The sequence below is a fragment of the Gopherus flavomarginatus genome, chromosome 4, assembly GCF_025201925.1.
Source record: "Gopherus flavomarginatus isolate rGopFla2 chromosome 4, rGopFla2.mat.asm, whole genome shotgun sequence".
In the NCBI taxonomy this organism is placed as follows: Eukaryota; Metazoa; Chordata; order Testudines; family Testudinidae; genus Gopherus; species Gopherus flavomarginatus.
In genome coordinates this window covers 89,387,892-89,400,868 of record NC_066620.1, presented here as the reverse complement: position 1 = coordinate 89,400,868, position 12,977 = coordinate 89,387,892, and the positions used below count along the sequence as shown (strand labels likewise).

At 43.1% G+C, this 12,977-nt stretch overlaps 1 protein-coding gene across 6 annotated transcripts in view; it reads left to right on the top strand.

Annotated features, from left to right (window-relative positions):
- LOC127048926 (centromere protein J-like) overlaps positions 1 to 12,977 on the top strand; it is an 82,185-nt gene that overhangs the window by 26,499 nt on the left and 42,709 nt on the right. For 5 of the 6 annotated variants that reach the window (XR_007773826.1, XM_050949030.1, XM_050949032.1 and 2 more), the window contains exons 4-6: positions 7,999 to 8,217; positions 9,291 to 9,386; positions 10,695 to 10,836. Coding sequence is in view for 5 of the 6 variants with exons in the window: in XM_050949030.1 (XP_050804987.1) it covers positions 7,999 to 8,217; positions 9,291 to 9,386; positions 10,695 to 10,836 (457 nt within the window). In the remaining variant the exon portion in view is untranslated. The remainder of the gene's footprint in view (positions 1 to 7,998; positions 8,218 to 9,290; positions 9,387 to 10,694; positions 10,837 to 12,977) is intronic. The other variant, XM_050949031.1, reaches the window with a different exon arrangement.

Here is a 12,977-nt window from a genome sequence, read left to right as displayed (position 1 = left end):
CTTCTTCCCAGGTGTCATTACTGTTCCATATTGTGTTAAACACACAAGGTCCTCCAGTGAGGTCTGGGGAATTGAATGAGTAGCCAGGACAGGAACACCAGTTTGAAAGTGGGCTGGGATGTGGCTGCAGAACTAGCATTTAGAAATATTAAGGGTCTGAGCTATCCACACTTGCTGCTGGATAAAAGAATTGTCATTGTGGACTCCCCAGACCTTAAGACACCAACAGCCAAGGAACAGGCACGGCCCTTCTGGTTCTAACAACCTCAACTGAGGGAACTGCAGTCACAGTTTTATGTCCACCAGGCAGCAGGCGCTAGGCTCACTAGTGCTTCTTTTTGGGCCTTGCTTTATGTAGTCGTCTGCTTCTGGCAACCCTTATGAGAGCGTAGATTGTAAGGTATTGCAGGCTGTTCCTCTACGTCTTCTTCTGGAGTCAAAATTGACTCTGCGTGGTCCTGAGGTGATGATTGGTTCACTGGGGGTGGTGCATTTTTACAATGCGAAGCATGTATCCACTCTGAGACGCCAGACAGTTTAACAGGCGTCAGGGTAGTAAGCAGTGCCTGGTGATTCTTTGATGTTCTTTAAGTCTCTTTACTACGTCTTCCTTGACTCTGGCTATAACAATGGCCTTCACACCTTATCTTTTCCTGGTGCATACATTCCTCATTCACACAAACAGATTGAGAATACAAACAGTAGTATTTTATATCGAGCAAAAAAGCATTGTAAATTAAACCTTGCTAAGTTTTACAATCAATAACCAAGACAATTTACATTGAGACCCAGGCCTTCAATGTTTCTCTAATTTACTTAACATAGACACAATAGAGAATCCTGTCTCTTACTACCTAAACCTTAAAACAAAGAGTTAGAGAGGGCCCAATTTGTAATGCATATGGGAAAACAGAATCGTATAGTCCCAGGGGGTCATTTCTTTCTGCTATTTAAAAAAAGGTTGCTAGCAGGATGAAATCAAATTATACTTTAATTCTTATGGGACATTATAAAATCCTGCTCCTACATATCCCCCTTTTGACACTAAAATTATTAATCGCCAGTGTCACTTCTTATTTAGTCCACGTAATAGAAAATACTGGGAGGTGATTTGGGCCTGGGGCTTTAGCTTTGCACACATTTGTTTTATCCACCAGCATATTTTAAACATTTCAATTAAACACATACAATTTAAAACCAAAAACAATTAGGGGTAGTAACATTAGTATGCCAGTAGTTGTGGGAGACCATCCAGAAAATATGTTATACCAATGGTAAGCTGTTATGTTTTTTTCTGCAGTGGCAATTCTTAACATGTCCCCATTTGTGTGCATAATATGAATGGTCCAGTTTTCCACATTTTTTTTTCTAGGAACTATGTTATCTTTTTACCTTTTAACAGATGATTGGTAACTGTTTGCCATTTAATGCCAAGATTGACAGAGAACTCAACTAAATCAGTGCTTACAGTAAGCTGAGATTCTTTTGTTGTTGTTGTTGTGGCAAATAGTAAATGTGATTATTGGTAAACACAGTACTTACGTTACATTTACATTTGTCTTCTGGTGGGTTGCTAACACTTTTAAAACACTTTCCCCCAAGAATTAACACATACACATAGGCCATTATACACTACTTTGGATTATCTGAAAGACAAAAATAACATTTTTCTACCCCTTTTGGGGTGGCATTGATTATTGGTTAAAGATTCCGTTCTTTTACAAAGACCCTTGCTTATTGCAGGCAAAACAGAGGAATTACCCCCATATTTCCTGTGTGTTTTCTTTGTTGTTGTTTGTTTTATAGGCAGGCCAGGTTTTAATGGCTTCTACTTTTTAAGGGTTATGCGGAAATTATTCCACTGTTTAGTTATTAAATTCATGAGGTGGTGTACCTCAAGTTTTTCCTCTTATATAGCAGACCAAGTTTGTAATGTTTTTCCTGCTGTGTTAAGCTTTAAGTTTATTCACAGGTAATAGCTGAGAAGCATCATTACCATATTACTTTAAAGGATTTTTCCAAAAATCATACACACTGTAAGTTGTTACAGGGGTACTTACTAATATTAAATTTATTTCAATGTTTAATATTAACAATAACATAAGCATCAAATCTATTAAAGGTATCTTGTTATACCAGGCCTTTTATGTAGGCAATTTGTTTGCTGACTAGGTATGTTGTTTATTTGCAGCTTCTTTTGTGCTGGCAGTTCTCACCTGTCTTTATCAGTTAGGTAATTTGCATCAACACAGCCTTGGCTTTTGGATTCAAAGCCATCAGCAGAGCTCAGAGACTCTGTCTTAACACACGGATCTGAAAAAGAAAACACAGCCTATTGCGGCTCTTTTTTGGAGCCCGAATAGGATCATAATTCAGCAGCACGTTTCATTTGCATTTCTTTTACCTCTTTCTACAATATACACTGCACATGTCCTAGGGAAAATGCACATTCTGTCTATACTATAACTTTTTAAAAAAACATTAGCCGTATCAATTTTTACATAAGGTGTAACTGTTTCTTTTGTTCTTACAGAGTTTTCATGTACCCTTATCAAAGTGACAGTCTGATTACACAGAGCTATTTTAAGGCTCAGTGTTTTTAACATTGCTTCTTTTTATTTTGTGCACCTCATCTCTGCTGTTGCTTCAGAGGGTCACTGTTAATTTCTTATTCTTTCACTACAGCTCTTATCTGCTATTGTTACAAAAAAACCCAATCAAAGAAACAAAAAGACTTCAGAATCTCTCCCTATTCTCCTGATTTTGACTGTCCTATTGCAGCCAGGACTTGGTCTTTATTTAAAAACATTTTAAATTTTGTAAAGAATCAAGTTACCCCTTAAGGGTTAAATGCTAAATCCCAAAGCCAAACAGCACTAATTACCTGTGTCTTGCAAAAAGGTCTGTCAGTTTTGCAACTTTGAATTAAAGAGTCAAATGAATTTTTAGTGGCATTAAAAACAAAAACAAAAGCAATTTATCTCATACCTAGAAAACAGGAGTTTTACAGACCAGATGTGTTGGTTTAGATTCTTAGAACTTTACATATTTTCAGACAAACAGATACATACACATTTTCTTTTCCTTAACATTCCTTTACACTGCTTTGTTTTTACATAGCTGTATATATATTTGGATTATTTACAGGCATTCTTCTGGAAAAGGGCCCACCCATTTTCCCTTCAGAATGGCTGCAAAGAAACCAAGAATTCTCTCTTTAACATGGTCCTTTTTAACATTTTCCACAAAGTTTAACTGCTTAATTCTCTCCAGCCTCTGTAGAGTTAACTTTTCATTCTCTTTCCTTAAATCACTTGTTTATGTCCCAAAATGACACCTTTATCACCTCAGATTTCACCATTTTAAGTATTGTTCCAGGGGTTCATGCCTGCACTTACTGCTTTTCTTACTCCTGGACACTATTCCCTTAGGGCTTTCAACCTGTTTTTCAGTTTCTTTATCCGTTGCTTGCCTGCTTGTCTGGGCCTGATCTTGCTTTTTCCAATGAACCATTTGTGAGTGCTGTTGTGGTCACTTCACAATTTTGAAAGAAATGTTCAAGGAAAGGGACCAGGAAGAGTGGGGGTTAGTTGAGGAGCCCACCCTCCTTGCTGAATTGGTAGTGGAACACTAAAGAATCAGTTTTTGAGGCAGACAACAAAGGGGAACAGAGCAAGGGGCTTTTTGTCCTTTTTACAATGAGATGGGAGTATGAAGGTGGTTGGATCGATCCGAGGTTTGGAGAACGGGGTAAAGAGGAGCGCTCGGTCTGGTGGTGGGAGAGAAGGCTTTTAATAAAGCTTTTAACTTATTATTTGAATAATTGAGAGAGGCGAGTTTTGATTTTGTCCACCTACAATTTGCCTCTTGCCACTACTGCATGAAACAATTAACCTCTCCTTTAGCCAATTTAGTTTTAGGTTGGCCGAGTTTGTCCTTTAAGACGTCCACGCAGTCTTTGTTCCAAGATTTTAACAGTGGCCACTGACTTTTTTTGGGGATCCCCCTGAGTTAGCCTAGACTATTTTTCCAGAAATTTACGGGAGTCTGAGCCCTTTTTACAGGAGTCCGGACCCACCCTAAATACATAAAATGAGCCAGCGTTCATTTAGGGAACTGTCCTGACTTAGACGTCTGGTTACCAGTACAGGAGGACTTCACGCACCAATCACACAAGAAGGAAATTTGGGTTCGTCAGAGCAATGCCCTGTGCAACACACAAAAGGAGCCCACAGGCTACTGCCTCAAGCGCCCTTGCTTTCACACCAGGGGTTTTATCCAAAGTGTGGTGCAGCTGCGATTGTGCAGATTCCACTCACTCAGACCACGGGGACAGGAACCCCTTGGTCAGCCGATCCCCAGACAGAGACGGCACCCAGACTCAAACACTCCACAAGAGGACGGATAGACACAGAGACAGGACAGTCCTCAGTCCAGACAAAACACAGAAATAATTACCTGACCAGATTCCTGATGTCAGATCCCGGGATCCCTACCAGAACAGAGTGGGAACCAATAGGTTCAATGGCGTAGCCTTCACTGTGGTTGTGCACCTTTCTGTTCTAGTGGAGGACCTCTTGGGCCAAATGCCCAGATGCCGGTTGCCACGGTCATCCTACAAAAACAGTCAGGAATCACATAGCCCCAGTGAAGACAGTTGCCATCTCAGTGGAACCTCCAAATTGTCAAAGTTAGACTCAGGACTCACAGTTTGTCAGACCACTCTGTTTTATTAGCACAGCGCTCTGCTAATACACCCAGATAATGTGAGCACCGTGCAAGACACAAACTATCTTATTTATACAGATAAAAGAGCGGGAATTAGACAAAGGGACAAAGAAAGCAAAACAGTAAAATTCATCTGGGGCACAGCATGCATATCCTACTTCCTTACTAACTCTTATCGATCTAAGGCTAATACTTCACCAATTGCCCTTAAACGGTGCAATTGTTCTGTGTTAATGTCTGTATTCCTGACACCTGGATTGCAGCAATCCAACAATTTTGCTTAAAGGTACAGACAGCATTTCTTTAATCCTTTCTATTTTTACAACATAATTCATTCTACTTTCACATTGCCAAGAAGGCTAATGGCATATTGGACTGCATTAGTAAGAGCAATGCCAGCAGATCAAGGGAAGTGATTATTCCCCTCTATTTGGCACTGGTGAGGCCACATCTGGAGTATTGCGTCCAGTTTTGGGCCCTCCACTATAGAAAGGATGTGGACAAACTGGAGAGAGTCCAGCGGAGGGCAACAAAAATGACTGGGCTTGTTTAGTCTGCAGAAGAGAAGAACGAGGGGGAATTTGATAGCAGCCTTCAACTACCTGAAGGAAGGTTTCAAAGAGGATGGAGCTAGGCTGCTCTCAGTGGTGGCAGATGACAGAACAAAAAGCAATGGTCTCAAGTTTCAGTGGGGGTGGCCTAGTTTGGATATTAGGAAACACTGTTTCACTAGGAGGGTGATGAATCACTGGAATGGGTTACCTAGGGAAGTGGTGGAATCTCCATCCTTAGAGGTTTTTAAGGCCCATCTTGACAAAGCCCTGACTGAGATGATTTAGTTGGGGATTGGTTCTGCTTTGAGCAGGGGGTTGGACTAGATGACCTCCTGAGGTCTCTTCCCACCCTAATCTTTTGTGATTCTAAGTCATGACTTTCAGAGCGCGGTCTGAGCAAAGAGCATGCAGCTGTCTGTGTGGCCAGGCCAAGCCATCTGTTAAGAACATTTTCCATATGGAAATCAGTCTGTGTGAACCAAAAATCTCAGGGTGGTTGGAACTTGGCTTTATATTGAATGTGAAATGCAGTTTACTCTGGGGGTTACTAGTGTGCTGAATCAGATGGGGCAGGACCAGACTCTGAGGGTAACAGGCAGTTCCTAGCCATTGCCTGTAAGATGAAGGTCTTAACTCCTCTCCTTAGCTAACATAATGTCATGTATTATATTTATGCTATAATACATTTTTTTTCAGTCTCATGACCCATTATTGATCTTCTGAATGATTCCATTGGTACGTTAGTATAAAATGACACAATTGGGACAGCACGATAGACCTTTTACCCGATAGACCAAATACATTCTGCATAGAGTTGCCAGGCATCTGGTTTTCGACCAGAACACCTGATCTGAAAGGGACACTGGTGGCTCCAGTTAGCACCGTCGACTGGGCCATTAAAAGTCCAGTTGATGGTGCAGTGGAGGCCTGGGGCTAAGGCAGGCTCTCTGCCTGCCCTAGCTCCATGCAGCCCCTGCAAGCGTCCGCCAGGTCCCTGCAGCCCCTAGACTCATGGGCCGCCAGGGAGGCTCTGTGCGCTGCTCCCTCCCACAGTGCCGGCTCCACAGTTCCCATTGGCCAGGAACCGTGACCAATGAGAGCTGTGGGGGCAGCACCTGCAGACGCAAAGGCAGTGCACAGAGGCTCCCTGTCCGCCCATGCATCTAGGGGCTGCAGGGACCTGGCAGCCACTTCCTGGGAGCCATGGTAAGCACGTCTGGGACCCCAAACCTCACTTGGAGCCCACACTCCCAGCCCAGAGCCCATACACCCCACACCCCAACCTCCTGTCCCAGCCTGGAGTCCTCTCCCACACCCCAAACCCTTCATCCCTGGCCCCACCCCAGAGCCGGCACCCTCAGTCAGAGCCCTCACTTCCTTCCCCCACCCCAATCCAGTGAAAGTATTGAGGGTGGGAAAGAGTGAACGACGGAGAGAGCGGGGATGGAGCAAGCAGGGACAGGGTCTCAGAGAAAGGGCGGGGCAGAGACAGGGCCTCGGGGCAGGGGCAGGGCAGGAGTGTTTGGTTTTGTGTGATTAGAAAGTTGGCAGCCCTAATTCTGCAGTCAGAGCTGTCCCTTGGGTACGGCAAATTGGGGCGACAGTTCTGGGCCTCACGCTTTGGTGGGCCCCTCGGGCCGGTGCAATTGGCCAGTGCAGTCGGTCCTGGAAGTGACGGATTCATCACTTCCATCCCGGGCTTCACACACCCCTAGTGATGGTCCCCCTATGGCCTGTCATATGCTGTCTTCATACTGGGCATGAATTTTAAATCTCCAAGAGATCTACAAAACAAGTCAGGTTTGACCTGGTGCCTCTCCTTGCTTGCTGTCTCTGCCTCCCTGGTTAGCTGCTGCTCCTTTGTTTCCCTGCTGTACAATCAGAGAGGCAGAGAACAGGGAGCTAGGTTCCTGGCAGGGGGAATCTGTCTAGTAGTCAGAGCTATATTCCCTGGTGGCAGAGGACAGCATTGCAGGTAAAACCTCCTAACAATTCAGAACCTTGAGTTCAAGTTCAGTATTCAGTGGGGCCCAGCAAGGAAAGATGAAATTGGCCTGGTCATCTAGTTGGAGGTGCTGGCCAGTATGGAATAGATTTAATTTATTATTTGATGTATCTCACTGGGAGGCATAGTCCCTTCAAAATTAAATATTTCAGAGCTGTATTAAAGTTACATCTAGAATGTCTAGAAACCTCTTCTCTCCAGGTGCTCTACCCAGACATTAGAAATGCTCATACTGACAGTCCCTGCTCTGTATTTCTGGTATCTGGGTGCTCTTTGGGAAGGCCCCCTCACTTCCATCACTGCACTGAGAATGCCTTAGTTCCCCTTTGGGAGCCACTGCAAGGCCTTTCTGTTTAGTTACCTTTTTGCCTGATGAACTGGCCTAGAAGGGATGGAGGGCACCTGATTTTCTTTGCTTAGGGGTACTCTGTGAGGACCCTTTAAATGACAATGTGTCAGCTGAGTTATGCTCTGATCTATGTGATGTTTAATAATTATGGGCATGTAACTGGTGGTTGTGGTAGGCCTGGTTTAAACATTAAAAATAACTCTTATAACAAGATTCAATATTTTAGCATTTTGGCTGAACTTGTAAACACCAGTAAACATGAAAAAATGAGTATTTTAGTACAATGCCTGTTTAGCAGAAGTATTCTCGGTTAGAACTGGTTCTGTACCAGACTGACACTTCTCCTTTGTTTGTTATCACAGGCTTTTCAGTCTATCCTGGCACCCCTTCTCAGCTCGTTGCCATGGTGCCAACACTTCCAAGATTTCCTGCCACTTTGTTTCCTGTCCAGCTCCCTTTGGAAAACTCTTCACCAGTCCAGAACCATGGACATTTACAAACCAGTCCATCAATAATGCAGACTTCCCTTCAGAGATGTTCCCCAGCATCCTCACCCAACAATAACTGCTCAGAAACCTTAGGTGAGCGCCTGCAACCTCCAAGTCCGGGTGGGGAATTAACCAGGGCACTGGAAATCTGCACCCAAGGACATTGTGCAAATCATGAAAGCTAAAATCTATATGATTTTTGATGGTTTTTTGTTTTAAAAGCTTTGAAATAAAGTTTTAAACTCATTTCCCCACTAGTTTGAGATGGTGGCCGTGCTATTTCCAGTGCTAACCAAGTAATCCGAGGCTTGTTTATGTGGGTGGAACAGAAATAAATGTTAGATTAAAATAAAAAAGTTGAGTCACAGATCGCAAGGAACACGGTGGTTTCCAGGGGAGAGACGATAAGAAGGAACTAAGTGATATGGCTTCCAAAGGTGATAGATGCGTCTGCTTCACGAAGGAGGAAGTCTCTGTGTTTTCCTTAGCAATCTCCGTGTTTTCACAGAGGCATGTAGTCCTGCCTTAAGAGGACAGGGATGGAAGCGCCAGTCTGGCTTTTTTTTTCCGTATCACATTGTGCTGTACTCATCCTCAACAGTATTTCTCAATCTTTTTGATAATGGACTGGCTTGCTGCCTTCCTAAACTTCAGGAAAATCTCAAGGACTGGTGCCAATCCACAGACTGGTAGTTGAGGGACTGCTTTATAGGAAAATGTTGAGAAGTGAGAAGGAAGCAAAGCCAAAGTGATCAAAGAAAGTGATAGCAAGGACAAGAAATGAGAAACCAGGGTAAAATAGGGAGAATTTATTATGGAGGGGATGCAAAAAAGTGCAAAAGATGAAGGCAATTAAATGCCAAGGGGAGAAAATGTAAATCAGACCTTTGTCCTAACTTCCTTTAAGTTTACTAATAACAAGACCAGCTACAGCACAATGGTATGGTTTCCTGTTACAGTGGGAGACACCAAGGGACCCATTCAGCAGGATATTTAAGCCAGTGCCTGGCCTTAAACACGACTGGTTAGGCATATGCTTAAGTACTTCGCTGAACTGGGGCCTAGTGGAAATTGTGATGGGTGTGTTTTGTTAGGCCCTAGAGTTGAGAACTAACAAGTGTCAAAATGTATATAAACTGAAAAAAAAGGTGTTTCTCTGACTATAGGGAAAGAGATTGAGCCATTGTCTCGAAGTGCTGGAAGCCCCCCAAAAAAACTTTCCAGACAAGATGCTCAAGAAGAGGAAATCACAGCCAGCAAAGGTGAATTACAGGAACAGATCTGATTAATGTATCGAATGACTGTAAGAGGAAGACGAAACATGCTCAGTGTGTTTTGGGAGGGGTTATGAAGAGTATTTTTTTTCTCCAGTACACTGCGCATTATGCATATTGTTCTTCCTCTTGGTTTGAAAATTGTAGAGCTAAAGCAACTCATATGTCAGATAGCTCAACTTGGCACTGTTTGTAGAGTTAGGCAGACACTGTAAAAGGCAAGGGACGCAGCATGGCCCAGTGCATCAGGTGCAGGCTTGGAAGCAAGGAGAGCTTGGTTCTAGTTCCAGTTCTGCTACTTAACTTGCTGTGTGACCTTGAACATGCCACTTAAACTCTTTGGGCTGTATCTCTATCTGGCATAAATTAGCATTGCTCTGTTTACTTCCTCTGGAGTGTGCCAGCTATAAACTAAACTACAGCTGATCCCAAGGAGGAGTAACTTACATCTCCCTGCACCAGTTCCCAGTGAATCTGATTCTTGGTAAATCACCTACACTAAGTCATTCAAGCTAAATGAAACTAGTTGTTAACCTCCATTAAACACTTGCAGATGCTTTTTCTCTAGGAGCAAAATACTCTCCCCTGTGCAAAGCTAGAGTAGCTTGGCTTGGCATGGGGGGTTGGGATGTCTGTTGGAGAGGAAAATCAAGATGTCTCCACAGGGCTTCAGTACCACTTGCTGTATTTGTGCTGCAAAGAGTGGACGCGAGTTGCCAGCGATGTCATATTTGTGAAACATGAAGGATCAAACATAGGCTCTTCTGCTCTCAGACCACAGAATTCTGTGATTTGAACTAAAGAAGTAATTCTCCATTGGTTGACACTAGTATTAGGCTTTTATCAAAGTGACAACATACTAGTTATAGTGAGTCCTGCCAGTCAGTTCAGTTTGGAGAGTGTCAGGGGTTGACACATTTTTGTGACAAAACCTCCTATTACAAAAACTACATGCAGCTCTTCTTGCATCCATTTGGTAGGTGACATAAATGGACACACTTGAGCAGGTTTAATTCTATCCCGCAGACAGCAATACTGTGCAATACACTGACTAGCCAGTTAATTTCACTTTTATACATTGAGCGGGCATAAATCAATTCATTTTCACTTTCCTTCTTTGTAATCATTAGACTTAGGGATTAGATTCTTGTGGTCTTTTTTGAGTCTTATTCTTCCATCTAGTTAAGTTTAAAATATTGCAGGAAGCATTTTCAAACATTAAAAAATCTTAGAAGTTATAGAAAACTTGAAAAATGTCAAGGCTTTCTTCTTTTGTCCCTCCTTACTGCTGTTTAGATGAAAGCCCACTAAAGGAAGAGACTTATCCTAATACTCTGCCTGCCATTAAAGAAGAAGAGGGAGAGCAAACTGATGAACAGATTCCCCTTTCCCCTTTCGGCATAAGGATGGACGCAAGGACTAGAAACCTGGAAGACAGGTGAGGAAAGGTTTTAGTTTGTCATTTACAACAATACACATAAAACTGTCAGTGAACAGTTACTAGTTTTCCTCACTTTTATACACATAAAGTCCTAGGTGCTGGAACTAGTGGTGCTGGGGGTGCTGCCACACCCCCTGGCTTGAAGTAGTGTTTACAGTTTGGTTCAATGGCTCTCAGCACCTCCACTATAAAAATTGTTCCAGCACCCCTGCATACAGTAAATTGCAAGTGTAATTCAATGGATATCACAGACAAAGCCCCTTTCCCTATTATGAGATTAGCTTGTGTGCATGGGTGAAGGTGGGACAGATCCATGGCTTCTTGATAGGACTGCCAGCTCCAGAGCATAAACACCGATGACAACATTCAATCAACTCCTAGAAAAAAAGTTAAATGGAGGAAGTGTGCTGGGAAGGGGCCAGACACCCTGGGCACACTGGTGTAAGTGGGTATGCAGGCTAACCAGCCAGAGAAAGAAAATAAAGTCGCAGTGATGGCCTCTTCATATCCCTTTCACAGGGTTTCCAAACACACCCGAACAGATCAGCTCAAAGTACTGGGTGATAACCCCCGAGTCCTTTTCAGTTTAAGACAGCTGGGAGGGGAGAGGACTGTTGTATAGAGCTCTGTATTCTAAGTTGCCCGGGTACTCGAAGTCCAGTTCAGCCTATTATATACGATTGATTGTAAAAGTAAAAGATGGAAACCAAGACTGGTACAAATTGGACTGTTTACATTAAAAGAACTGGGATAAAGGGTCTTTAAAGCTCCTGCTAAAGTCACTGGCTGGCATGACTGAGCTGAATGATTCTAGAAATGGAAGGAAATGTTTGCAGTTGAAATCATCAACATGTGTTTTGATTGGTTAATGTTAATTGCCACCCATTGTCTGATATTGCCCATCTGAGCATCACTGGAAGGAATAGTGGGATGCCTGGGTTGTAAGAAACAAGCTCTACCATCAGGGGTTGTCGCCGTCAGGTCTAGGGATCCCGGGGCCCACCACAACACTGCTGGGCCTTTGTCATTCTCATCTGCAAAGGCATCCTCACCAGACCCAGTTAAAGAGAGGGAACCAGATGGCATTGCTGCTTCCACTGGCTTTGGCTAAATCCTGACCAAAACTTGGGATATGAACCTGCTGTCACCCTCTCCCGCGTGTCTTACTTTCTCCCCCCCACCCTCCCTTATTCCTATCTTCCCTCTCTCTCTCCTTTTGCCTTTTACCTAATAAGACTGGCCAGCCAGGGCAGATCCACCTTTTGCTACACTGCTGTGAAGGACAGCTAAAAGCAATCCCTTAAACACAGCCTGATGCTGGTAAAAGTTGGCCAGGTGTTCAAGTGCATGATCTGACTGTGCTGGGCCTGTGTTTCACTAGCAGCAAGGTTGTAAGTGAAAATCAGCCCCAGAGGCAGAAGCTGCATTTCCTATCTTTACTGTTCCTTTCTCACCCCTTTCATGTGCTTTTGCCTTGAAGGAAACTGGACCAGACTTCAACTACAGTAACTGCTCAAGATCCTCTCAACTAACCTTTTCTCTTTTCCTCCCCAAAAAGGACAGCTAAGACCATATTTAAAGCCATCTAAAAGACTGTCACACATGGGTTTTGCCTATATAAGGTTTTATGTAACTAAAGAGAAAGGGAACAGGATGCACCCTTCCCCGTACAACAGCCTCCTTTGCAGTAGCTTCCTCTTTTCTTGCATAATCTTGCCTAGATCAGCCATGTGATAGTGAGGACCCAGATAACCCCTTTCATGTCAAAGCACACTTACACCTTGTCACAGAGAGACGTTCATATTAAATAATCTAGAATTCCCCAAGATTCAGGATTGCCAACCATAAGTGTGTAAAAATAATAATAATGAGTCAGCCTCGCACACCCCAGAATGAGATTTTTAAAATGATAATTTTGGGGTTCTTTTATTTGCCTTCTGAATTTTGGATTTAAATCTTCCAGCTCATCTCTGCAGTCTTGAGGGCTAGAAAATTGGTTTTTTTTTAAATGAAAGCTGAGATTCTCACAAAATCAGAAGACTCCTGGAGCTGAAGCTTTAAGAAAAATTACCAATACTGGCAACACTGAGATGCACGCTACATAAACACATACTTCTCACACACCCTTTCTTTCACTC